This window comes from Drosophila simulans, chromosome 3R (assembly GCF_016746395.2).
Source record: "Drosophila simulans strain w501 chromosome 3R, Prin_Dsim_3.1, whole genome shotgun sequence".
Lineage (NCBI taxonomy): Eukaryota > Metazoa > Arthropoda > Insecta > Diptera > Drosophilidae > Drosophila > Drosophila simulans.
Window position 1 is genome coordinate 22,233,175 of NC_052523.2, and position 25,322 is coordinate 22,258,496.

General features: G+C 44.6%; 7 protein-coding genes across 7 annotated transcripts; 4 read left to right on the forward strand and 3 right to left on the reverse strand.

Moving 5' to 3' along the window:
- The first annotated feature begins 1,606 nt into the window (after positions 1-1,606).
- Positions 1,607-2,453, forward strand: LOC6729701 (enhancer of split M1 protein). The gene is made up of 2 exons (XM_002104971.4): positions 1,607-2,024; positions 2,087-2,453. The coding sequence occupies exons 1-2, from the start codon at positions 1,814-1,816 to the stop codon at positions 2,344-2,346; spliced, it is 471 nt and encodes a 156-aa protein (XP_002105007.1). The 5' UTR covers positions 1,607-1,813; the 3' UTR covers positions 2,347-2,453.
- Positions 2,454-3,481: 1,028 nt separating this feature from the next.
- LOC27206428 (enhancer of split M2 protein) lies at positions 3,482-4,777 on the reverse strand. Its single transcript, XM_016174661.3, has one exon. It carries the CDS (start codon positions 4,319-4,321, stop codon positions 3,671-3,673), a length of 651 nt encoding a protein of 216 aa, XP_016036363.1. The 5' UTR covers positions 4,322-4,777; the 3' UTR covers positions 3,482-3,670.
- A 4,176-nt stretch (positions 4,778-8,953) lies between these two features.
- Positions 8,954-10,261, forward strand: LOC6729703 (enhancer of split m3 protein). Its single transcript, XM_002104973.4, has one exon. It carries the CDS (start codon positions 9,170-9,172, stop codon positions 9,842-9,844), a length of 675 nt encoding a protein of 224 aa, XP_002105009.1. The 5' UTR covers positions 8,954-9,169; the 3' UTR covers positions 9,845-10,261.
- A 699-nt stretch (positions 10,262-10,960) lies between these two features.
- Positions 10,961-11,750, reverse strand: LOC6729704 (enhancer of split m4 protein). Its single transcript, XM_002104974.4, has one exon. It carries the CDS (start codon positions 11,633-11,635, stop codon positions 11,180-11,182), a length of 456 nt encoding a protein of 151 aa, XP_002105010.1. The 5' UTR covers positions 11,636-11,750; the 3' UTR covers positions 10,961-11,179.
- Positions 11,751-16,025: 4,275 nt separating this feature from the next.
- Positions 16,026-16,951, reverse strand: LOC6729705 (enhancer of split m5 protein). The gene has a single exon (XM_002104975.4). The coding sequence runs from the start codon at positions 16,830-16,832 to the stop codon at positions 16,296-16,298; it is 537 nt and encodes a 178-aa protein (XP_002105011.1). The 5' UTR covers positions 16,833-16,951; the 3' UTR covers positions 16,026-16,295.
- A 3,060-nt stretch (positions 16,952-20,011) lies between these two features.
- LOC27206485 (enhancer of split m6 protein) lies at positions 20,012-21,136 on the forward strand. The gene has a single exon (XM_016177563.3). It carries the CDS (start codon positions 20,124-20,126, stop codon positions 20,334-20,336), a length of 213 nt encoding a protein of 70 aa, XP_016036364.1. The 5' UTR covers positions 20,012-20,123; the 3' UTR covers positions 20,337-21,136.
- A 3,036-nt stretch (positions 21,137-24,172) lies between these two features.
- On the forward strand, positions 24,173-25,194 carry LOC6729707 (enhancer of split m7 protein). The gene has a single exon (XM_002104977.4). It carries the CDS (start codon positions 24,334-24,336, stop codon positions 24,892-24,894), a length of 561 nt encoding a protein of 186 aa, XP_002105013.1. The 5' UTR covers positions 24,173-24,333; the 3' UTR covers positions 24,895-25,194.
- The last annotated feature ends 128 nt before the right edge of the window (positions 25,195-25,322 follow it).

Genomic DNA, 25,322 nt, shown 5'->3' on the forward strand with positions numbered 1-25,322 from the left:
AATTCTTCCAGCTGTATGTAGCTTTGATACTATTTGGCACAAAGTTACAAGTATATACACATTTTCATAAATTTAATTAAATAGTACATATCACTCATTTAAACATATTTCATAATTAAATTTTTATAATATGGTATTTGTAAAAATCTAAAATATTTAGTACTTATATTAATGCTAAAACACGAATGCCCATTCAAATGTGAGGAATTTCTGGTAGCGCCGTGACGTAAATTAAGTAGCAATATAAGTTTTTGTTAAATTGCCTTTGACAGCACATAATTAATTTCGTATGCAAAGCGAGGCTTGTCTGCACGAAAGAATTGAAAATTGGAAGAAAGAACCCATCATGGAATGCCGTTGATAATGCTGATGACACTGTTCATGCCGATGGGCGATGATAGCGTTAGGTCGGGGGGACGAAACCCCGATGGCTATCTAGATGGGCCGTGGCTCATTTGCATACCTGTGCACCGAGTCAACCTGATCCTGTGCCGAGCTGTCTTGGCCGTGCTTCTTTATGTTTGGCTTCGGATCTGGGATTGTAAATGGGAGTGAGAATGGGAATGGGAATGGGTTGTGGCTCGTAGTCTTCGGCGATGGGTTTAATGGACGCGTGTGTACCCAATTCTCGATGACCAGCGGAGCGGCCTTCGCGTGCGTGACGAGCATTCGCTTAGCGGTCATTGATTGGCCAGGCCTGTTGGTTTTGGCCAGGTCTATGGAGGGCGCCGTCAGCAACAAGTGTGTGAACACCATTAAACGGTGATTAGGCCCGGCCACCACGCTCCCTTGGCCACCGCCGGGGATTGGGATTCCCCCTTCCCATCTCGTCTTCTGTGCGGCGCGACGAGAGGCCTCAATTACCATTATGCCCCATGGAGATCGCCAGTTTCGATGAACTGCGCAACCATGTGGGCGGTCAGAATGTTGTAACCGAATTAGACCGAAATGTGTGGAAAGAAACAAGATCATTTGTCACAACTATTGGAAGTGAAGGGAATGGGGATTTTTTTGGGACTTGGGTCTTGATAGCTATTTTATAATGAGCGGAAAATAATTATTTAATGTTTGAAATGAAATTATTAGAACGTTGAGATAACATAATCAAAACCCCACAATGTGAACAATCAAAACATACGATAGAGTGATGAAAAAAGTACCACGTTCCTAAAAAACATAAGTCATCTAGCGAAAGAAAAACATTACCTCAACTTGAGCATCTCTGTAAACAATGATATCACACGCATAGCAATAAGAGCAACATAGACAAATTTCTTCCCCGATATTATCAATATTTTCAGACAGAATCGTCGATATCTGTAATAAACAAGATAGTAACGAGAATATTGATGATGCTGTTATGAAAATAGATTTCTCTCAGACAGCAGACAAGCAAAATTTGCCTTCGAGGAGGTAAGCAAACATTTGAAAGCCCACGTTTAGATACCCTTACTTAGATAAAAACTTAACTTTTCACATATGAGCAACAATCTAACCAACATATAATCATAATAAGTATACCCTCTCTAAGAGTATAAACACAGTTACTCGTCGAGACAGTGCCAGTACATTGTAGAACTTCGTAGACCGTATAAACGAGTTTTTGTTTTGGTCTGCTGATAAGAAGCCGCTCTTATCAGCACTCTATAACTGATATACTATCTACTAGTAGCTAGAGAGAGTCATAAAAATATATAAAAATCAATGAAACTTCAGACAGTCATACCAATTGAAATCAATAGCTACTACAGAGAGAACGCATTCGTCGGTAAAAACCCAAAAACTAAAAACGAAAGTAAAAAACAACTTCAAAATGATGAGCCAAACTTTGACCCTTTGCTGCCTTGGATTGGTGGCATGTGTATACGGAAATACAGTGTCCACCAACGATACCGCCTGTCCAACTTTTTGCCCCAGTATCTACAAGCCAGTATGCGGAACTGATGGCCAGAACTTCAAGGAGTTTGCCAGCACCTGCAACCTATTGTCCCACAACTGTCGCCGCGAAAGGAACAGCGTGCAGGGTGAGTAAACTATAAATAAAATAGTAAAGGTTCCTATCTCTAAAATCTATATGATTCCATAGCCTATGCCGCCACCGATGCCGCCTGGTGCAGCTCCGAGTTCGTCGAGAATCTGCACGAGAAGTTGGGCAACTTCAAGCTGGAGGTCAAGGAATGCTTCAAGCCCTGCTCGATGATCTACCAGCCGGTGTGCATTACCAATGGAAAGTATCGTGCCGAGTTGGCCAACTCCTGCCTGCTGGAGAACTTCAACTGCGCCCTGCAGGTCTCCGGCGCCCAACCCGCTGAGCTCTTCCGTCTTTTGCGCGAAGAGAAATGCTAGACGGGATCGGTCGTAAAGACGGAACAATGGACAGGACCATCTTTTGTTCGTCAAAGTCATCCTTTTGTCTTCGACGAAAATACAACCCTACGAATTTATGAGACATGCGTAAACGACTTGTTAATTGGGGTGAAGAAAGTGAAAAGGATTTCAGTTGCTACAATTCGATATGGTCAGCATTGCAAATTTATAATTAGGAAAATGTTTAGAAATTTTAAAAATAGTCTTAGACAAATTATTCCATTTGTTCAGCATAGCCATTTATTCTTTGTGTACCCAATTTTTGTGTTTCCTAAAAAATTGTACTATAGCTTAACCGCAAATTTCGCGCTTGTGGCTTTCAAGTTTCCTGCCCCAAAACTGTTTTATATCCGTGTTTGCAACGTGTGTTGTAGTTGAGCTGATAATTATTGGATCCAACTTCCCTAAATGGGGCAAGCTTATCAGTTCCCCTAATAGCTTTTTGTTATTATTCCCCAATCGTGGTTGGCTCTAGAGTATACATCAAAGTTTATCAATGCTTTTTTATTGAGATATAGCCATGTAAAAAATCCTCCTTCCACTGAAGAGATCCATCTTACAGGTCCCATTGACTTTAGCGCCTAACTGGGGACATTAACACAGGATATTGTCTGCAATCAACCTTAATTCTTTTACATATAGTCTGGGAGCATCGATGTGACAGTCACCGCAAGATGATACCAGTTTGCACATCTACCACTCCTTTCATCTCCTTTGATCGGTTTACCAACCCGTCTGGACAGACCGCTCATCTGTCAGGGCTCATTAGGTTCCACTCATAACACTGCTTCCGTTATCCTTTGCTCTGATCTTCGTTCTTCCGTTATGCCAGTACTTCAAGAGATCGGGTTCTCCTTTCCGATCCCCAAGAATGATAAAGCAGAATAGGTGCCATTATCAATTTTTTATGTCTCCAACCTCAAGTTGATGGATCAATATAGTTTGAATTGCTTCTCAAGGTGATGATAAACCAAATGAAGGTCCAAGCTGTTAATTGCGTTAACAACGAATCCTACTCAGAGCCCTTATATCCATAAAACCCTAAAACACACTGGTTTTTATTATCAGGCTCCTTCCTCGCAAGCCCAATCGATAATAAAACATATCCTTTTCGTGTTCTTTTCATCTGTATTGTACAAAATGATTGTTTATGTTATATTTTACATGCAAATTAGTATCACATTAACAACGTAAATATTGCGCAGGGAAATAAATAAATGAAATTACAATAATTAGGGGTACTACCCCCATGAGAATGAGATCTATTCAGTGATGGGATGAGGTGATTGTGGGTGGAGTACAACTAGCATAGCGTTCCGGGCAGCTGACTGAAGCTCTGGCAGAGCAAGGCGTGCAGGAGATCATCGTCCACTCGATCCTGTGTGTTGGCCCAGAAGAAGGTGCCATTGTCCGTGCTGATGTACTGGAGGGGCAACTGCAGATCCCAGAGATTACTGGGCAACTGTGTTGCACTGCTGCTGTTCATGTTGCTGCTGCTGCTGTTGCTGTTGATGTTGCTGCTGTAATGTCGGTGCTGGCAGTTGCGTCCGTGCTGGCAGTTGCCGCAGCTCTGGGCGCTGACCTTGTCCACATGCACGCTGCTAATCAATGTGGGTGTGTTGGGCGGCTGGGTGAGGGACTCCTGCTCCTCCTCGGGCAATTGCCTCAGCTCCAGACCGTACTTGTGGATAGACTCCTCTGGCGTTGACTTGGTGTCATCTTCAATGAGCAACTCCTGGTGCTGTTGCTGCTGCTGCTGTGTGTTGTTGAGATCCACGTTGTTGGGATGGGCCAAGGTCGCCTGTGCGGTGCGACCCTTGCCACCCACTTTCAGCAGGCGACTCAGCGGCTTCCACACGTTGCGCATGCGCCGTGTTGACTTTGAGTTCGATGCTGTGCCCGCTGTCAGCGCTGAAGTGCTGCTGGCTGTCAGGTTTTTCGTATCCAGATACATGTTGCTGCTGTGCTTTGCGGAGCTTTTACTTGATTCTTGCTGTAATGTTGTTTCGTGGACAGCGAGCGTTGCGTGTGCGCACCTCGCAAGAGCTGGTCGTTTACTGATGCTGCTGCGCCGGCGTCGCTCATATTTATATATGAGGCGAAGTTGCTGCGCTGCCGATGGCCAGTCAAGAGTGAAATCGTACGCCGGCTGATCTCACGAGCGGCTATAACCCAAGCACCGTACGAAATTTGAGTGCACTCTCACACACAGAACACTGAACCACAGCCAGGCCGGGGTGAGAGGTGAGCCCGCTGGAGGAGGCGGGGGAGGAGTTAAGGCCTTTTTATGTGCGCGTATTTCCCAAATAAATTCCAACAGGAATCCACAAGCTCCAGTCTTCTGTGTGTGTACTTTTCCCATGCACGTACAATCGACAAGGGCCGCTTGATGAGTTTTGGCTGCAGGTAGATGAAGACCACGTTTCCGCACAGTGGTTCAAGGGGGCTGGAAAATTGGTATTAAATATATATGGAATTTTAATTTATATCCTGGTAAACGAATATGCAAATTATGATATTTAATTTACGAAAAAATACAACATGTTACAAAGAAAACATTATAAGTCTTATTGCAAGTTCTATATTTACCTCACATGTATTTATTGTTTGTTAGTACCGTAGTTTATATATATTAATTATCCATAATCCTGTTATTGGCCTGGAACCACTGTGCGCATCGCCTGTTCGTCATTTATGCACGACTGACTTTGTTTTCACATTCACACGGTACCCAGAGCCCGGAGCCCAGTAGTACATGGGTTGTTGTCCGGTCTTCAGGCTTCGGGATTTCGGGCGATGTGGTGGGGGGGAGGGGTTAGGGCTAGCCACAGAGCCGTCGTCGAAGGGGCCTCCAATAGCACCTGTTCCCTTCTGCGAGCGTGGGACTAAGACGCTGCGCATTTCCGTCCTGGGGAACTGGCAATGGTTAGGGCAAAGGCAAAGGCAAAAGGCGCAGGCGTCGCCGTTGTTCGATGTCGATGTCTTCGAGTGTGGGAAAGGGCTTATAAGAATTTCACTTGGGTTTTCGGCTTTTTTCGGGGCACTATTATTGTTGTTGCTTCTGCTGCTGACGCTGTTATTTCTGTTTCCTTTCGATGTGATTTTTGTTTCGGCTGAGCAGCTGTTATTGCTACTTGTTGGCCTGTTTGTTGTCATTTATAATCAAGGCTCGCAGAGCCCGGCGCTGATAAGTTCATTTTAAAAGGGACTAGTCGCAACGAGGGGATTATGACATGTTGTGGTTCACACGCTCCGAACTGGGAACGGAAAACGGGATGGGAATCGGATGGCATAAGTGTGTATGGGTATGCCATGGCTATGGGCATGGCCATCGGTATGGGGGATCTAATGAGGCCGTGACCTCATTCAGGCAGCAAGTCCTTGCCGGATCGCAGGTTCCCACACTGCACAACAATCGGAGTTAGCTGCCATAACTAGTTAGGCCAGCTCAGCTACGAGCTACGAATCGGGTTTTAATTTTCTTTTATATATATTTTGTGCCCGAAACTCGTGCCAATCGCGTGTGCACCGCACGCTTGCGCACCAGAGATCTCTCGACGCGACTTGACTCTGTTGCCTTTGGCCGCTATTAATCTTGGCTGAAACACCACCACCACTTCCCTTACCCCGCCACTTACCCCGCGCACTTTTGCCCCCAATCAGCGTCTAGGCTTTGAACTGCACGTTTGCCAAATTGAAAGCGACTGAGTTGGCAACACGGACACCGGCTGAGACTCCAACTCGCGTAGCTCGACTTCCAAGCCAGCTCCGACTCCAACTGCGATTGCGATTGCAGCTCCAACAGAGGCCAGCTTGTGCCTGGGCTTGTGCCTTTCAGCGACGGACGCTGGTAGTCGTTAGGCGGTTCATACTCTCTCTTATATGGGTCTTTGGGACATATGAACTTAGATTCAGGAAGATATGACTTCCATGATATACTAGGGAACTCCTAAATAAATTATCATGCTATGTGCATATGTTTACTTTAAATGTTTAGTTTGCAGACTAGTAGTTTATTTTATTGGGTATTTTATATTATTTATTATCTTCCTCTCTAGGGCATTGGCAATTCGCTGCTCGATGACCCGTCAAGACTGTCTTTACCCATCAGCAACTATTTGGCTTTTAAGCTTTTGGTTCACACGACTGGCGATGGCAACAAGTTTTGTGCAGAACTATATATACATCGGCAGACAAACAGACGGGCATATATGACAAGCAATTAGTGTGCATTGAGGTTAGTCGAAAATGGTTTTGCGGTCTCTCTATTTCTGTCCATCGGTGTCTGCGTGATTATTTTGCATATTCGCATTACTCATACGCCACGTGTGCCGGCCGAGTTGAAAGTTGAGGCATCTTGAAAGGCGAACCATCGAAATGCCTTGAGAGTCTTAATTGTTATGGCTCCAGTCAGCAGAAAGGCAAGCCAAGTCAAGCCAAACGGCTAACGGAAGTCATGGCCAGAAGACAAACAAACAGAGCGATTCTGCAGCATCATGGGAAATGCTTAGCCAGGCAAAAAGCACGGCCACAAAAAATAACTCCGAGGCGTCCAACCACAAGTGTCATATTGCTGCGATGGTGATAAAGTCGGCCCAACAGCAGCTGTGAAAAAAAGGGGCATAAAAAACAGGCAACATTTTATACACTCAGTGCTGACCAGTAGCCCTGAGATCAGCGAATTAAAAAAAATATGCGGAGGACGGGCGAAAAACGAATCTTAGAACGACAACCGGATGTTAAAGTTTATTACGAAAGGCGACAAATGCCGAAGGGTTGGTAATCGGACTATGCAAAAACAGTTTTATTTCTTTCATTTTGGAACCCCCAATGCGCCGAGATAGCGAAACTGTTACACTTAATCGATACGCTTCAACGAAAAGTCAACCCACAGCCCCAGCCATCGTAGTGGTTGTGCACTGTGAGAAATGTTTGAAAACTTTGAAAAAAAGTTAACAGAATATTAAACTGATTACATTTGAATTTGGCCTTAGGTATCATATCAAAATATATATATTTCGAATTCTTCTGAAATGGGGTGATCTATTTTTATTGTTAATTAGCTTAGTTGCTGTTATTGAAATGGTTTCGAATCTACTTTAAACTCCCAAATATACCCAATATTTTGTCCACGTGCATTTGTCGCAGTCATCATCATCAGCCAAGCATGCGACATAATTGCGCGAGTTAAGGCTGCCCCTCCGCCCAGCCATCCCTCACCAGTTCGCCCACTGCCCCCCATCGGCGGCTGACAGTCAACCCGCTTGAAATCAACCAGCAGCAACAGCAACAACATTTCAGCAATCCATCGGATCGCATCACAATCCAGCCATCCGTCCAACGTGTGGGAAACACACGACAAATCTGTTTCCCACGGTCTCGTAAAGTAGGCACACCGCACACACACACACACACACAGACACCCATCCCCATCCACTGAGCCATGGGACCCACAATCACATAGGCTACTGCCTCGTAGGCTCCCTCGTGTCTCATTCTCATTGTTGGTGTGAGCGGTACGGAGCAGCGGACTTCGACAGCGAATGGGAGCCGAGCACTGTCATCATTGACAATAAGTATGACATGGATGAGGGGGGATGGAGGGCGGGGTGGAGCGGCCTGAGAGACACGCGCAGTCGCCGAGAATGAGATCCAATCCGAAAGCCGACTGTCGACTGCCGACTGCTCAGTTTCCCTCTGGCCATGCAATCAATTGAAGACGACGCGCGCCAGAGCACCAAAGCTGCAGATACAGATACATTTGTATCTGCGGCGGGGCACGCTCTCGCTCGCTCCCATTGCATGCACCTTGGTTCGAAGTCGAGTAGTTTCGGTTAATATTACTAATATTGGGCTAATAGTAATACTTCCAATAAGCAGATATTACGAAAATAAGTGCAGACAGTTTGTCCATATTTATTGCATTCTTCTTGGAGTTCTCGAAGGATATACAACCATTAACCGCATATAGTTAGTAAATATTATAAACTAAAATTTCTAAATTGTTTTATTGATTTTGTGAGTATTATAAAATGTTTTATAAAATTTATTTCTTTCAGATCTCAATATTTAGTAAATTTTTAAATCGTCCTTTTGGTTTGACAATTTTTGTAGCATACTTTTGAGAGTTTTTAAAAAAATAGCAGTAGCATAATAATATAAAAAAGACTATTGTTAAATTAGTTAAATAGTCTATTGTTAAATAGTCTATTGATGTTGGAAAATCTAGGCATTATAAGTATGACCAACTATACTTTCGTTGCTAGAATGAATTGTTTCATTCTTATAAAACAATTTTAATTTACAATATCTGCAACACTTGGATGCTCATTAAGAAGGTACACTGTTCCACAGTGATGGTCCCACTGTACCCCCTGCAGACGGTCCAACCCCCATCATCGATGGCCTACAGTAGCCTCTCTTTGTGCCGCTGCCGAGCGCCGCTACCGATCCGCGACCGAAAAGAGCCGAAGTGGAACTCGATCTTGGGCCCGAGTGCCTGGGAGCGTGTATGAGTGATCATGCGGGAGCTTTGTGGCCGGGAGAGCCTGATCCCCGCTTGCCGGGAGAGCGTGGCTGTCATATAAAAGTAGGGCTGGGAACTAGTTTGCCACTCATTTCGTAAAAGTGCCGCCACTCGAACGCACCGCAATCGGTGGAACGCGCAACGCACGCGCAACAAACTCGTCAAAAAGAAAACCAATCTATGAAACCAACCAAAATCAGTAGTGATAATGTGCAGTTGAGAGACTAAATGCAAAAGAACAATCCTTAAAATACACATAAAACAACCCAATCGATCATGGTCATGGAGATGTCCAAGACGTATCAGTACCGCAAGGTGATGAAGCCGCTGCTGGAGCGCAAACGGCGAGCCAGGATCAACAAGTGTCTGGACGATCTCAAGGATCTGATGGTAGAGTGCCTGCAGCAGGAGGGCGAGCACGTCACCCGGCTGGAGAAGGCGGATATCCTGGAGTTGACCGTTGATCACATGAGGAAACTCAAGCAGCGGGGTGGTCTTTCGCTGCAGGGAGTAGTGGCTGGTGTTGGCAGCCCACCCACCTCAACCAGTACCGCCCACGTGGAGTCCTTTCGCTCCGGCTATGTGCATGCTGCCGATCAGATTACCCAGGTCCTGCTGCAGACGCAGCAAACCGATGAGATTGGCCGCAAGATAATGAAATTCCTATCGACGCGACTAATTGAGCTGCAGACGCAGTTGCTCCAGCAGCAGCAGCAACAGCAACAACACCAGCAGCAGCAAATACCGCAATCATCGGGCCGCTTAGCCTTCCCGTTGCTGGGAGGATATGGACCGGCGGCCGCCGCTGCCGCCATTAGTTACAGCTCCTTTCTGACCAGCAAGGACGAACTGATCGATGTGACATCCGTCGATGGCAACGCGTTATCCGAGACGGCGTCGGTTAGCTCGCAGGAGTCCGGCGCCTCTGAGCCCGTTTGGAGGCCCTGGTAATTGGGCGTGCCCAATATGGATCTTATCCCTTACATTATAATCGCAACCCAAAAAAATGGCTATTGACCGTTCTGCAACAAGATCCGTTGTCTTCCAAAGTAAATCATATCAACCTAAGTTAATTGAGGTCTAATCGATTTCTGAATGGTTTTGAAATACTTTTAGTTTTAGTTCCGATAATGGTAATTTGTAAATTAATTGTTTAATTTCAACTGTGATATAACTAAAGTACGATGATCAATCAATCAGTGAATATATATATTCGAGTGCGCTATTTTCCTACTCCAAAAGTTCCCTAAGTTTAATAGCTCGTTGCGCTCTCTTTATTGTTTAGCCTATATTAAGCTTTAAATAATTTATAAATGTTAATTTATGATTAGTTGAGAAAGAATAATCAAAAATACACTATCCAAATAAAATAAATGATTTAAATTGAAAACGCAAAGTTTTACTTTTGGGGGAGTTTCAATTCTTAGAGTTTCAGATGAAGATATACCTTGTGTTTAAAAGCATGTTACCTTGGTACTAGCTTGCAAGTTATTATATAATTACTTTATGTTGTTTACTGTCCCAATAAATTACCTTTAATTGGCGTGAAGACACATCAGCTTTAATGTATGCAACACATTTTCGTCTCGACCCTGATTCATTCCCATAAGCAGATCATCTAATTGGAGCCTGTTCTTACCACCAATCCGATCGGCAATCAACAGATCCTCTCTACCTGCCCGATAACTGGTTGGCATTGTGGTCCAAATCAACAGGCCAAACAACCCCCGTCTATATGCACTACCTGCTGGCAGGTAAATTGATCAACAATAAGACCAAAAAAGGTTCAGGATCGAATCGGATTAGGGTCCGCTCGTTTTTCAAATGAGTCATGCCAATTAAGAAAGGACTTCGCTCCCTATTTATTTTCTGTGTTGATTTGTAAACGGAAAATTGTTGGAACAATAGGGGGGAAAACAAAGAATTTAGATTCCTATTCAATTATTTTTTTTGGGTGAAATGTAACACAATTTTTGGTAAAGATGACCAATTTCCAAATGTGTGATTTAAGAGAAGCCCCATTTCATAAGATTAATCAATGATTAAAAAGTAAAAAACAGTGGTTGATTTCATTTAAATTGTATATATATTTTGATTTTTTTTTGTGTTTGTTAAGTAAAATGTATCACAATTTTTGTAAAGCTCTTCAGTTGAGTTGATCGGCTTGCGTGTTAATTTTTGTGGAATGGTGTCAAAAATTAACGGAAGACGTTGATTAAAGCTGGAGATCCAATGGAAGACATAGTTGCGGGATGATGGATGCAGGTTGCAGGACGCTGATATTTCTTAGGCCTGAACCCAACGATCCTGGGGGATGGCGATGGCGTTGGAGGTGCTGCAGTAGAGGGGCTCGACGAGGTCGTTGTCGGCTGGCAGATCGGAGACGGCGGTCCAGAAGAAGGTGCCGTGGGCGGTGCGGACGAAGTGAACGGGCACGGTGGGCAGTTGCTCGAAGTCGTAGTCCTCAATTTCGCAGGACTGGGAGAGACGCTCGTTGGCCTCGTTCTCGCAGGACTCCAGAGAGGCGCAGATGGAGGCGGACTCCAGATCGGCGTTGCGGCTGTTCTCCATGGATTCCAGAGACTCCAAAGAGTTGGCCTTGAGGGCGTTCTTGAGGTTCTGCTCCTCCTCGACGCGCTGCTGCTGCTTGAAGATCTTCTGCAGCAGTTTCTTCACGCTGTAGGACTTCTTGTTCGACTTGATGGTCATGGTGTTGTTGGTGTTGCTCTTGTTCTGGCACATGATGATGTGTTTTGGAATTTTGTGTTTAGCTGCTGTGTAGCTGAGATGTTTACTGTACGAAGCGTTGAGCTCGAATGATGCCTGATCCTCCGATCCAGGGTCCTTTTATACCCGCCAGGACGTGGAGAAACCCGAAGCCGAGCAGGTCACAAAACACCGAGTGTGGGAAACTACAAGGATACGTGTCCCGAAAAATCCTATACACAGTGCGGATACATGGCGAGGCAACAACAAAAACGGCAGGTGTGTTTTTCGAAAAGGGACTGCATCGGCATTAACCTGCGTGCGTCGGAGTGTGACGGCATGTAGTGCCGCTCCGCTCGCACCTGTTGAAGGTGCGGGCAATTTTATCCTGCTGCAGGATCGTGAGAAACGAGACTTTCTACCAGTTCCCACAGTCTCGGTTCGAAAGGATCCTTTTTGAAAAGGAGATTCGTTTTTTCCCTTTTTCTGCCGATCACTTTTGGTTTTTATGTGCACTTATCTCATTATGTAGGCAGTGCGAGCGGGACGGAAGATGATGGAGCCAGGGGGCGGGGGAAATCCCTTTTCCATTTCTCGAACACGTGTGCAGCTCGAGAACGTGGGAGAATATTTTCAATTTTCAACGCTCGAACGGAGGCGAACAATTAATGCCCGAAACCAGAAGATAAAATAGCTCAATAGGCAAACAATCCGTAGAATTTGAAGGAGGTGGGGGCACACAGATCCCAGACGAGGGACCAGGAATCCTTAACTGCGAGCATTTAATGCGCTGTAATTTGAAATTTATCAAATTGTATGTGGAGGCGAGGCGTTGCCCGAAGGAGCGAGATGGCGAAGGAGCTGGAGGACAAGGATCGTCGACGAAGGAGTTGCTTTTAATTTCTGTTGCTGATGGCACACAATTAGCAGGGGACCGATTCGTATTATGATGGGTAAAAAATATGTAAGAGGGAAGGAGGAGCAGGACCACGAGGACATCGTTGGAGGAGCACACGCACAGCGAGCGCCTGATCTTTTTTTGTGCGGCTCCTTCTTCTTTTTTTATTTGTGGATCGTTGATGGCGCGTGAGGCGCTGAAGCCAAGGTTTCCCAGGATTTCTTTCGGCTTTTTGTGTCTCGGCTCCCTCTGGATATCTTTGGCGTACTTAATGGATTGTCCTCTGACTTAACCATAAATATTTGGAACCCGGTGTGAGTTGGGACAAATTAAGCAGGACTCCTCGGTGAGAAGTTGTAGGCTGGCGTTAACAGATCGTCCTGGATCTCAGATCTATTGAACTGCTGTGGAGGTGATGATGATTATATGGTTGGCTTTGTTGGCTGGGATGGTTCTTATAATGGATCGATGAGCGGGTCAAAGGATGGGATAATTGGTTTTATTGGTGGATACTGTTGGATCCTTTTCTTTTGAAGAAAATTAGAGAACCAATACAAGAAAATTCGTAACAATATAATTGACATAATGTTGGGGATATCTCAAATTATGTTAATATTTTAAGTTGGAAATTGTCTATTATGTTAATAAACTCCTCCTCCTCCTTTAGGTAAAAATAAAAGAAAATAACTTAAATAAGATACTATTACAATTTTGGAATTCATTTCAACAATTCAATGCTCAAGTCTCAATTCCAAGTTTGTACAGCTTCATTTAGCCCTGGTCCTGAAATAGTCATCATTATAGTCGTCATCATCTCAAAAGACAATATGCTGACATAGAACTGGACCAGTTTTCGGGATTAAGAGCTAAAGCCATTCCAATAACGTCCCTCCTCTGCTTGTAGCAACAAAGTATCTTTGATATTGGGGCAGAATATTTCTATAAAATCCCCTGTGTTTTATCACAACAAGAGTTGCCTTCAATCTTTTGAATATCCTTTGCTGTATCAACAGTCCCAAATTATTGAATTACTTCCAGGAAACTGACCTTTATGGCCCTGGGCGATTCTCCCAGTTCCTCGTATCGTTTTTGGTTGACTCATGCTACCGCATTATTCGGCCTTATTATGCACGGATTGTGTCGATCTAATTGTGTTTTGGTCCTTTAGTTTTTCGGTTGACTCATTGCCCCCAGTTTTCCTTCTGATGGTTGTTTTTTGTGTTAGTTGTTTTTTTTTTCTGCACTTTATTGTGTGCCCACGTGCAGGGGCAAAACAAATAAAAATAGTTAACCATTTGGATGGGAAACCAAAGCCCCGCTGGGGGTCTTAAATTTTGGCTGCCCCTGCAGTGGTTTTTTTCTGGGTTTTCGGTGACTACTGTGGTGCCTTCCTTTTCTCCATCACTTTTCTATCTTCCAGGGAAATCTTTGGCCGAACACGTGCACTGATTTCTTATCTCAGCTCGATCATTTAAGGTTCCAAAACTGTGGATTAGCCCGACGCACACAAAAGCGGAGAAAGAGGAAAAAAAAATAAAATAAAAATAAAATCAACCTGACCCTGGCTGTCCATTGTCTCCCTACCAAGTGTTCAAAGGGGGGTGGGAATGATCGTGTTTGTACACGTGACGACCTCGTTTCGCTCACAGCAGGGTGTTACGATCGAAACTGTGGCCCCGTCACGTCCCTCGTCGAACCACCTATCCATCCACCTAGCTATCCATCCAAAACCCATGTATCTACCATAACTACCCATAGTGCGGCAACGTGATCAACTTGCGAACGTGAAAATTTCACACATGTGCGTTCGATTGTCGGCGGGAAAAGCCCACCGATCATTGAGGCCTTCCCTCCTCCACCGGTTTCCGCAGGTCCAGTTACACCGGACAGGACCTTCCACACCCACGCCGACCGCCGAGGATGTGCTAACTGCCCGAATCTGTTACGGTATTTCCGTTTACATTTTCCGTGGTCAGCAGCGTGAACATCAAACGAGGCGTGCGAAAAATTCCGTTGAACGAAAGATGATCCCTGCACTTGAGTTGGACAGACGGGCTAGATGAGCTATAGGGATTTAGTCGGAGCCATGTGCACAACCGTAAGCATAACAATAACAAGGAATCGATAGATAGGTTCTAAGGAACTGAGATAATACGAATACTCGATGACCTCGAAAAAAGATAGCTTGTAATCGAGCTACATATTATATATTATCAATATATAGTTATATTTGATAGATTCTTGTCTTATAAATTTAAAACTATTACTCTACTTTATTCCGGTAATTTAAAGTATGTATTTTCATATTAAGTTTCGTTGAGTAAATCTTTAATTTCCAACAAAGAAGATATATCCAAGTTTTCATTAGAATGCTAACTGTGATCCTTAAATATGAATATGAGCTGGTGAACCTACGTGGCGGTTTCTTTGGTTTTGTAATGATAAAATAACACAGACAGTAATCAGTGTGGTGATGCACCACACATGTGGGGTCCTTTGGATCATCGAGTTACACAAAGACATTGCACTTGACACGAGACAGCGGAGACTTGTCTTCTTATTTTTGGATTTTATTTTTTAGTTTACAAATTAGTATGTGCGATGGTGTGTCGCATATGCGGGAGGCGAGTTCCAGGAATGCCGTGGCCATTGTCATTGTTGGTTTAGGATATCAACGATCCAAGCCTCAAGGAGTCCCGTTCCTCGATCCCCGCCCATCACTCAGCACGCACGTGCAGGGCACAAAAGCGGTCGTAATTGACGGTTTAACTCGATGGGCCCGGAACCTCCCCTGGCTGACAAAAACGAGAAAAAAAAGTCCCAAAACGATATGTGAGCCCTGTCCAGGGGTTCGAGGGGTATGCAGATTCGACAACACTTTGCAACACGTGCAACACCACAGTGTTAAGCTGTTGATCGAGGCGCAGACAGGTCTGTGTCTTTTATTGTCTCCGGTCCTCGGGGGCGTCGCTTGGCCAGGGGTTTGACTGGGTTTATGGCCACAGGACCTCCTACTTGGACCCGGGGGAGTTCAACTCTTCGTCGAGGAGGTCGCAGCTGGGTTGTCAAGCACGGATCTTGTTTAGATCGATCATCAGGTGGGGGAGGTACTGCCTAATGTGTGTCTTTTACACAAAAACTGTGGAATTATTCTAATGAATTGCTCAACAAGCGTAATTATCTTTCAAAAGAACAGCACAATAATCTTGAAAATCGTATATCTACACAGAATAGGAATACTTTTACTTGACATTGTCTCCGTAAATATATTCGGAATTACAATTACTTGAATGTTCTGCAAAGTTTTTTTTTACTAGCCCATATCTAAAATTTAAACAAAATCTACAACCCTCGTCTGTATCATCATACAAAAATAGCCCTTTGATTCGATATTTTCTTTTTGTTTAAGATTTATGACAAATAAATCATATAAGATTAATGCGATATCTGCAAGCCGAAGACCCCAAAACCAATTGGAATCTTGGCCTATGATTTTTGTTAATTTTAGTAAATAAATAGACCAAAGTATTTAGGTTTTTGTGTGTTTTGTATTTTATAACTATTAAAGCTGTTGTGTTGTTCTCTTAAAACATAATCCTTAATAAACTAATAAAGCTTGAGGTGTGCTTATGATCTAGGTAAAGCTGTTATCACATGGTTAACGATTCAATTGGAAGACATGATTCGTTGCAGCAGAAGCTGCTGGTGGAAGACAGGATTCAATGTCGATGCTGAAGAAGATTCCTCAGCTGGAAGACTGGATTCGATGTCGATGATGATGGTGATGGAGATGGTGATTTACCAAGGGCGCCACATGGTTTCTTCGGCTGGCTTGGGGCTGGCGGCGGATTGGGAGTCCTCGTTATCGCTGTGGTATCCCGAGGAGGCGGGGCTGAGTGGGCGTGGGGTGGAGGTTGGAACCGAAGTCTGAACCTGATCGGCCTGCAGCATGCGCTGGAACTCGACGCCCAGATGGGTCATCACTGTCTTGCCCACATCCACACTCATGGCAGGAGTGCAGGCCATCACACGGGAGATCTCGCTGACGGCGTTCATGTAGCCATTCTTGAAGCTATCCATGGGAAGTGGGGAGACCGGCGCCTGCTGCTTGACGACCTGTTTGCGCATGAAGACGAGTGCCGCCTCCAGCATCTCGGCCTTGTCCATTCGCAGGATGGCATCGTCGCCCTGGAACTCGGCCACCAATGTCTTCAATGTGTCCAAACACTTGTTCATGCGGGCCCGGCGCTGGCGCTCCAAAAGGGGCTTCTTCACCTTCAAATAGTGCTGGGTCTTGGAGACGAATGTGGTGCTGTTGTTGCTCTGTGGTGCCATTTTGTAATGTGTTTTTGTTGTTGTTTGTTTTGGAAGATTTGTAGAAATGTGCTGAGCTGATCTGAACTGCTTGCAGGATGCTGCTCGAATGATGCTGGATTCCTCGACTGCACCGGCTTTTATACCCGCAGCAGCCGCAGCAGCAGCAGTGTGGAGAAGGTCCTTGCTGGAGGACCTGCTACCTGCGAGCACCGTGAAGATCTCGAAATCTTATTGCTATGCTGTGCGTGCGTGGGAAAGGAAACCAAGGAAATCGTTGTGCCAAGACTGAGTTTTCAGGCTGCTTTCCTTGGCTCCCTTTGTGTGTTTTATTCCTTTCAATTGTCTAGCCAAGGAGTGTGGGTCCTGGCGACGCATTGTAACTGCAATTAAACCGTAAAATGCTGGCCAAGACGTGGGAACGTGGTGCTCAGAATTGGGCCCAATTGTCTGCGACAAACTGATTCGGTTTGGGCCAGCAAATGAAAATCAAACTCGGTAAAATTGTAATTGTCTTGTTGTGGCTTACTGATCTTTGGATCGCTGAAAGGAAAGAAGGAGGATCTTTTAGATCCTTTAGCCAGTTACATAACTAAGTATGGCATGTTAGAGGTGGATGTAATCATGTTCTCATACACAAAGTACTTAAAATTTTAAGGATTCGTCATCTGCTCATGCACGTAATTATAAAATCCAATTCATTACAAACAAGCATTTAAATATATGGTCTAGTCATGGTTTTTTAGGGTCCCTTCACCATCATCGCTGCCCCATAAATCCTGACCCAATGCTCGCCCGATCCCCATGCACACTCCACTGACAACCCTTAACGCTAACCCCAATCCCCATCCCAGATCCAATTCGAATCCCGAGAAAGTGGCTGTCACCGTTGTTAGGGTCTTGAGGGGTCTCTCGGTTTGTTTTGCTCGATTTTCATATCGTGAGAACCGCTCGAGACGCGTCGTGTGTTTCCCACGCGATGTGCACACCTGCCATTTAAGACGCTTATATGGTTACGATTACAGGCACGGATACACGGAAAGCCAGCGAGACACAGATACTCCACACAGACAACCACTTGGCCGTAAATACACAGAAGCAACAACCAGATGAGGGCACACATTTATCTGTCGGCACACATTTATTGCGCCGGCGCGACGCTTATTATCAGCCCAAGTAGCAATCGTCGTGTGACTGACTGACGCACTGACGGATTGACTAAACTGCTCGACTGAATGACTGCCGGACGGACTGACTGACTGACTGGATGACTGACTGGCGAACTGAGAAACCGACTGATTACTGCCTGCTTTACTTTAGTTTTTCACTCTTGTCGCCGTCATTGACGATTGTTTAATTTAAATTGCCGGCTACCAGTCGGCTGGCTTAATGATTATGGCCGGGCCCAGAGCCAGAGCCAGAGTTGCCATCCAAGTTCCGTGGAACTTGTACGCAATAGTTATTTGTACTTTACGACATGGGCTAATTGAACGAACGCACCCGCAGAAGAAGTTTAACGAGCCGTCTGTCATTGATTGAAGTGGTGAATGGGAGTTGCGGGGACGTGGGGATTTGGCCTGTCAATGGGCAATCAAATCATTAACGTATCCAAGGTGAGTGAGAATCCCCAGTAGCAGTGGCCAGCCAACTGACAGCCACTGGATGGATTTCAATGATCCCATCGCCTGACTTACGTCGTCCGTTCGTGGGCCAATCCTTTGAGGGATTTATGTATGCCGGACCACCAGTTTGTTTGTCAGGTAAATGTCGCCGGCAAATGTTTGCGCAGCCATAAATTAGCCAGACGATAAGTGGACAATTGTTGGCTGACATTAGCTCAGAGCCCACAATCCGTGGGATGCTTAGAATAATTCAGAGTTAGCTTTGTGAAGAATGGTCACTTCCTGGTGTTAATGCGATTGTTCTGGCATTATAATACCCATCATGGGAAAAACACCCAAGAAGTTAATGGAAGGGGAGGGTCTTCAGCACTTTTACATTGCAATCAAGTACCGATTTCTCTTGTATTTCTTTTGGTTTTTAGTTAAATGATATTATAATTACTAATGCTTTTATAAATTAACTCTGTCTAAATGTGAATACTTATCCTTCTTAATTAGCAAAGTATATCTTATCTAAAAGGTGTTTTCAACGGAAAAGATACCCCTTTTATTATTATCTCTCTCTAACAATACCACACAGTCAATCATTCTAATCGCTTACCATTCAAACTCAATTGACTCCCCGCCAGCAATCAACCTCAAACCCACTTCAATTGCAGCTCGTGCCGAGTAACAACCCTCGTCCGAATGTCCAACTCCCAAACCCTGGCCCACAGGCAACAAACACTCGAAAATTATGAACCCATATAAGTTGAATTAAAACGCTATCAAAAGACGCCACCACAAGTGAAAGCACCTTGCTCTGGCGAGGATTAAATTTGCAGCGGTGCTCCACACACGTGACCAACCCACGTCCAATCAGAGGAGCAGCACTTGTTCTCCGCCACGCGTTTGGCCCACCGTCGAGCTTTCCAGGCTCAAAAGCAAACATCAATCAGGTGGAAAGCGATTGGGAAGCCAACGCGTGACCCAACGGCGGGCGAAGCAATTAACCAAAGTTGAATCAACTCGGCAGCAGCGGCAGGAGCAGCAGCAGCAGCAGCAACAACATCAGCAGCAAGTGCAATATGTGTCAAAAGGGGCAACAGCAACGGCAACTGCAACACCAACAAGAAGCAACCACCACCACCACCAAGGCAACGAAATGAGCGGGGCTGTGGCCTAAATTGCAAACAGCTGCCACTCGAACCGTGGGATACTTTTTCCCCTAGCCTCAAAAAATCGAGATATACGCTCAGGATAGGGGAAGGAAGGCCCTTTGCTGTCGAACCTTATCCATGGGAACCACAACTGCTCAACGCTCTCAATATTTATTCTGTATTGAAATGGAAAAAATGAGGATGGTTCGAGAAAAAAACAAAAAAGCAAAGGGATGCACCACCGGGAGTGGGGGGAAACGAGATTATCCTGCACGTGTTGAGCTTGCTGCGGGGTTCCTTGCGCTGAAAGCGTGGCAGGCGAACGTTGGGCTGATACTTGGGATGATGTTGCTGCTGCTCCTGCGCGGAGTTTGGACATGTGTCCGCCACATGTGGCACTTGTTGTGTTGGGTGGTTGGACTTTTGGGTGGTGTTTATCTGGCGGGCTATAAAAGCGCGGCACTTGCCATCAGCCCACAACAGTTGCGATTCAAGAATCAACGCGCTAAGAACTCTTATCTGTAAAGTGATACAACACTCTTGTCATAACCATGTCGAAAGTAAAGAACTTATTGGCCAAAATGCTGCAGCGATTTGGCAAACACAGCTCACATGCCGACAGTCAGCGGTACGATAGCCTGGAGGAGATTGCCCAGAACCAGGCAAACGAGAGGATGTTGAGGGCAACCCAAGTGGGATTGGAGGAGCACCTAGTCATCTGCTTGGAGACGGAAGCCGGCAGCTTCTACTGGCACTCGCAGTAGCAGCAGACGGAGGAGCAGCAGCAACACCACCTGCACGACCAATCTGAAAGGAATCATTACTGAGAACCAAAACATCCGATTTCGAAATTGCTATCATGTCAACAACCGCAATTATAGTAAATAGTGGAGCAAAACCACCTGAGGAACGCTACAAAAGCATCAATAACTACTATTATTGGTAGGATCTTCAACGTCGATAACTATACAGCAATACAATAAGGAATACTTCAGTTGAAACACCCAAATGCAATTATAATAATAAACCTCAAGTAGCTAAAAAGCCAATTGCAACATGAGTGTTGACTAACCACGAAGCAACCGCAAAAAATTGCCAATAAAATCTACAACACCTTGTCAAAAAGCGAGAATATTAACAGCCGAAACAGTAGCAGCCACATGAACTATAACAATTGCAGCAATGTCAACAGTGGCAACATCTCAAGAAATCAAAACATCGATGATGACAACAACAGCAGGCACCACAACAATCTCAACATCATCCAAAGCCACAACACCATGGGCCAAAAACCGGTAGTTAGATGCGACCAAAGCGACTGAATGGCTGGATGAATGAATAATACAAGACATATCATTCGATGAATGAATGGAGCTGACGATCGATCGATCGTGCGAATCGAATTGCGTGCCAGCAACAAGTATCCAACTAGTCCGAAGGATGCCACTCAGACATCCACTCCAGTTGGAGACCCTCGATGGTTGCCAATGATCAGTAATAAATACATTTGTGATATCAACTCCAGCTAGTTAGTGTAGTATAAACGTTATTAGTTTATAAGAAAATAAATTAAAAAGAAAAACCACTAAAATCATCGCTGTTTGTTACGTGGGAAGTTGGGTCGTTAGCAGGAAAAGCAACCAATTGGATTCTAATCAAGCGTATGGCTTCGTCAAATCTTTTAGGCGGCTTAAAACAGCTCTTCAAAAAGGCTTTGAACACACATTAATTAGATCGATTGTTAGCTTGTTATATTCACCTTCCCACATTAACTAATTGAAGTTTGTTAATGAAGAAACCCCTTAACAAACTAACAGTGTAGCTAATGGAGATCTAATTATCAATTCAACCATCTTTTAATACCTTCAAATTGGACATAATAGGATTAGATTATAAAGAAACACTTATCTATTTTAAAAATCCAACGAATCCAAATGCAAATCAAAGCCAAACCCTCTTAAGTTGAAAACATCCCCGCATATCCGGGGCATCAAAGCTAATCGCAGCAAATGATAATCGCCGCCCTGTCATTCCGCACAAAATGATAATTTCCTGTCGCCGATTCTCAAGCTCCAGGCCTGAAAAAATTAAACTCTTTTTATTTATTTTTTCTTTTTTTTTGCATTTCATGCGATTTTATTGCGCATGCGCGGCGCGCAGCAAGCTTCTGTTGGGGCCCTTTGGCTTTTGTTTTTAGCTGCCCGCGTCTGTCGCGCGTTTGGCGTGCCAAGCATGCGCACACACATATTCAATTACACGGCAGCAACATCGGCTGCCCAGCAGCAGCAGCAGCGATTATAGCGATGCATTGACAATAAGCCAACCCCGATGCGTGCCCAAATGGTTGCCCCTACTTAATAAAAAGTGGAAAAAACAACAATAGCAACAACAACAAGAGCCCGGAGCTGGCCATGTGCAGCTCGAGAAATTTTCTCACAGTCGCCAGAAAATTGTAACGGCCCGTTGTTCAGCACACTCTCAGCACGCAGTGCAGCGCACACACTTCCTGCCGCAGCCAGCGTTCCTCAAACCGGCCACGTATATTGTTTATATAGTTAACGAATGCGATACATTTAATCTTTAGTGTGTGTCAATTTGCCGTACAGTCATTTAGTTTGCATGTCCCTCGTCGATCCATCGAACAATCATCCCTTTTTCTGGGCCCTGGGTCCCACGATGATGATGTCCCGACGTGAGCAGGAATACCATACGCGTATATGTATGCCACTTAGCGATGGACGATCCCAACCGATGCCATCCGAAACGAAACCCAGGGCCCAAGTGTTCAACAGAAGCTACAATTCAGCATTCATAATTGACAAGAGCGGGAGCGAGGGAGAGGGCGATATGTGTAGGGCCCACGATGGACAAGAAAAAATTAAATAAAATAAAGGGCAGGTGGTAGTTTTTTCAGCACTACCCGTGACTCGCACTAGCAGCTCGGTCAGATTTACAGTGGTTCGAATGGAACGAAAATTGGGTGAAAATAATTGAGGGTTTTGTCACAATCTTTAGATGCTTTTAGCTAGTTGATTAAACTACAAAATGTTTAATTTTTTAGTAATTTCTTAAAATTATAACCTAGCAAGAATATCTTTTCCAATATTTCTTTATGGGTGAAACATCTGGTTACAGTAATCCCATACATAGAGATTCTGAAAATGCAACCTTCACGAACCTTAATTTTTTCCAAGACTCAGGTTCCCACACACCGTCGCAGCTAACAAAATTATCCGTAGCAAGTATAAAACACCTTCCACAAAACTCCCTATATTCGGACCATATCCGCCTAGAAAAACCCCTAGAAACAAATGTATCTTTCTCACATAGCAGATAGTTTAGGAAAAATTCGTTACAAGTAGAAAGACATCGAGAAATCCGTAAACACTTACACTAAAACCTGCAAGTCGTAAAATTGCACGCATGTTCCGTTTGGTAAAACCCCAAAAATTACATTCGAAAACTCACATTCTCACGACTTTGAACAGAGGTTCTCAAATAAACCGTAGCAAGTTGAGAACAGGCAACAAAAAAAACCGTAAGGTACTGGTTTCCAAACCTGCGAGTCCTAAAATTGCACACATCTTCACCTTGGAAAACCCCATTTCCGACATCCCAAAACTCGCATTCCCACGATCCCTACAAAAATTTCTAAAACTTTGTCTAGCAAGTAGATAACAGGATGCGTAAAATCCGTAAACCTTAAATTTCACGTAGTTGGAAAAGCCTTGAAGACTTCATTCAAGCAAGGCACCCTCAAAATTCCCGCATGTGTTTCATCGGTTTGGCCCACTGTGCCATGTGCATAAGGGCTCGGAACTCGGAGCTCGGACTCGGGACTCGCACACGGGCTACCTCCGATTATAACTTATAACACCAACGAGCGAGAAAAATCTTGTGGGAAACTTGAGGGCAAAGTGTTTCCCACGATTCGAATGTCAGTGGAAAGGAAAACAGAGAAGCAGCATGTGCAACCACCGTCGCACCACCACCACTGCACCATCGCATCTTCATCCCCTGCCGAGACTCACTTACACCAAACACCAGGGGCCACAGCAATAGCACTGAGAACATATTTAAAGTTCTAGACAATTTTCAGAGTTTTTGTTAAGTCACTAGTGGATTTTGTTATTTTTTAAGAACTACAATGCCTACATAGTGCACAAATTCATTTTCTAAAGTGTATTGCTTAATTCTATATTAACTACTTTTTGCTTTATAAAACAACATTTAAGTACTGTAAATTAAGACCATTCAAGACCATTAGTAAAATATAATAATATAATAATAAGTAATAATAATAATATAATATATATATTTAATGTCTTAAAAACGTTCTACAAAAATGTTTATTCACTCAAAGAACTATAGCTGCATTAATCACATTGCGCATACTATTTTTACCGCAGGTGTGCTCCAAACTTGTTTGTGGAGAAAAACCCACCACCGAAAATGCAGGCGAGAGGATCGTGTCCCAGTGACTGAGTAAAAGTAGTTTGCTCCGCAGGTGGTGGTTCTTCGGAGGCTCCGCAGCTCTCACTTCTCTCTTTCTCCGAGCAGCGTGCGCTGAGCACGAGACGCTCTCGCGGCGGCACGTGCAGCTATAAAAGCAGCGGTAACCGGAGACGAATGCAACATTTCGAACGCAATCGTCGTGCAGTCAACATCTCAGGATAACCTCCTCCGAAAGATCGAAGAAGTTCTTCAACAAGTCGTTCTTCCAGTTACCTAATCGCAACAAATAAACAAAACAAACACACAATGGCCACCAAATACGAGATGTCGAAAACCTATCAGTACCGCAAGGTGATGAAGCCCTTGCTGGAGCGCAAGCGTCGTGCCAGGATCAACAAGTGCCTGGACGAGCTCAAGGATCTGATGGCCGAGTGCGTTGCCCAGACTGGCGATGCCAAATTCGAGAAGGCCGACATCCTGGAAGTCACCGTGCAGCATCTCCGCAAGCTGAAAGAGTCTAAGAAGCAAGTTCCGGCCAATCCCGAACAGAGTTTCCGTGCTGGATACATCCGGGCAGCCAACGAAGTGTCCCGCGCCCTGGCCTCCCTTCCCCGAGTGGATGTGGCTTTTGGAACCACACTGATGACCCATCTGGGCATGCGTCTCAACCAACTGGAGCAGCCCATGGAACAGCCGCAGGCCGTCAACACTCCACTCAGTATCGTCTGTGGATCCAGCTCGAGCTCCAGCTCCTACTCCAGTGCCAGCTCCTGCTCCTCCATCAGTCCCGTTTCCAGTGGATATGCCAGCGACAACGAGTCTCTGCTCCAGATCAGCAGCCCCGGACAGGTGTGGCGTCCCTGGTAAACAGAGATCCACTTGGAAGGACTGAATTCCCGACGGGCAATCACGCAATTGGAACCGCAGCTTTAGAAAAAATGCTTTACAATGATCCTCATTTATTTGTTACGTTACCACGTTTTAGGTTTCTAAGTTAAGTCTGTGATAGGGCACGCTTTATTAACTTTTGTCTTAAATCAATCGAGCAGAAGTCTGTTTTTTACTCTACATATATACAAATGTTTACCAGCTAAGAGATCTCAAGAACACAACATGAAAAGATACGAAATGAAAAAACTTAAATACAAATCAAAATATGAAACGAAATTAAACAACAATTTTATTATTTTGGGAATCTATTTTACAGCACAATCCAATCGGGCAACTTGAACTTGGATAATTTCCTTTAAATTCCAATAGGAAGAAGATTCCTCTGAATTAGTTCATTGAACATA

Excerpts from the sequence above, each read along its gene's own strand:
- LOC6729701 (XM_002104971.4), top strand. The coding sequence starts at position 1,814 with ATGATGAGCCAAACTTTGACCCTTTGCTGCCTTGGATTGGTGGCATGT. Across the intron at positions 2,025-2,086 it reads CGAAAGGAACAGCGTGCAGG|CCTATGCCGCCACCGATGCC; the intron begins GTGAGTAAACTA and ends ATGATTCCATAG.
- LOC27206428 (XM_016174661.3), bottom strand. The coding sequence starts at position 4,321 with ATGTATCTGGATACGAAAAACCTGACAGCCAGCAGCACTTCAGCGCTG.
- LOC6729703 (XM_002104973.4), top strand. The coding sequence starts at position 9,170 with ATGGTCATGGAGATGTCCAAGACGTATCAGTACCGCAAGGTGATGAAG.
- LOC6729704 (XM_002104974.4), bottom strand. The coding sequence starts at position 11,635 with ATGTGCCAGAACAAGAGCAACACCAACAACACCATGACCATCAAGTCG.
- LOC6729705 (XM_002104975.4), bottom strand. The coding sequence starts at position 16,832 with ATGGCACCACAGAGCAACAACAGCACCACATTCGTCTCCAAGACCCAG.
- LOC27206485 (XM_016177563.3), top strand. The coding sequence starts at position 20,124 with ATGTCGAAAGTAAAGAACTTATTGGCCAAAATGCTGCAGCGATTTGGC.
- LOC6729707 (XM_002104977.4), top strand. The coding sequence starts at position 24,334 with ATGGCCACCAAATACGAGATGTCGAAAACCTATCAGTACCGCAAGGTG.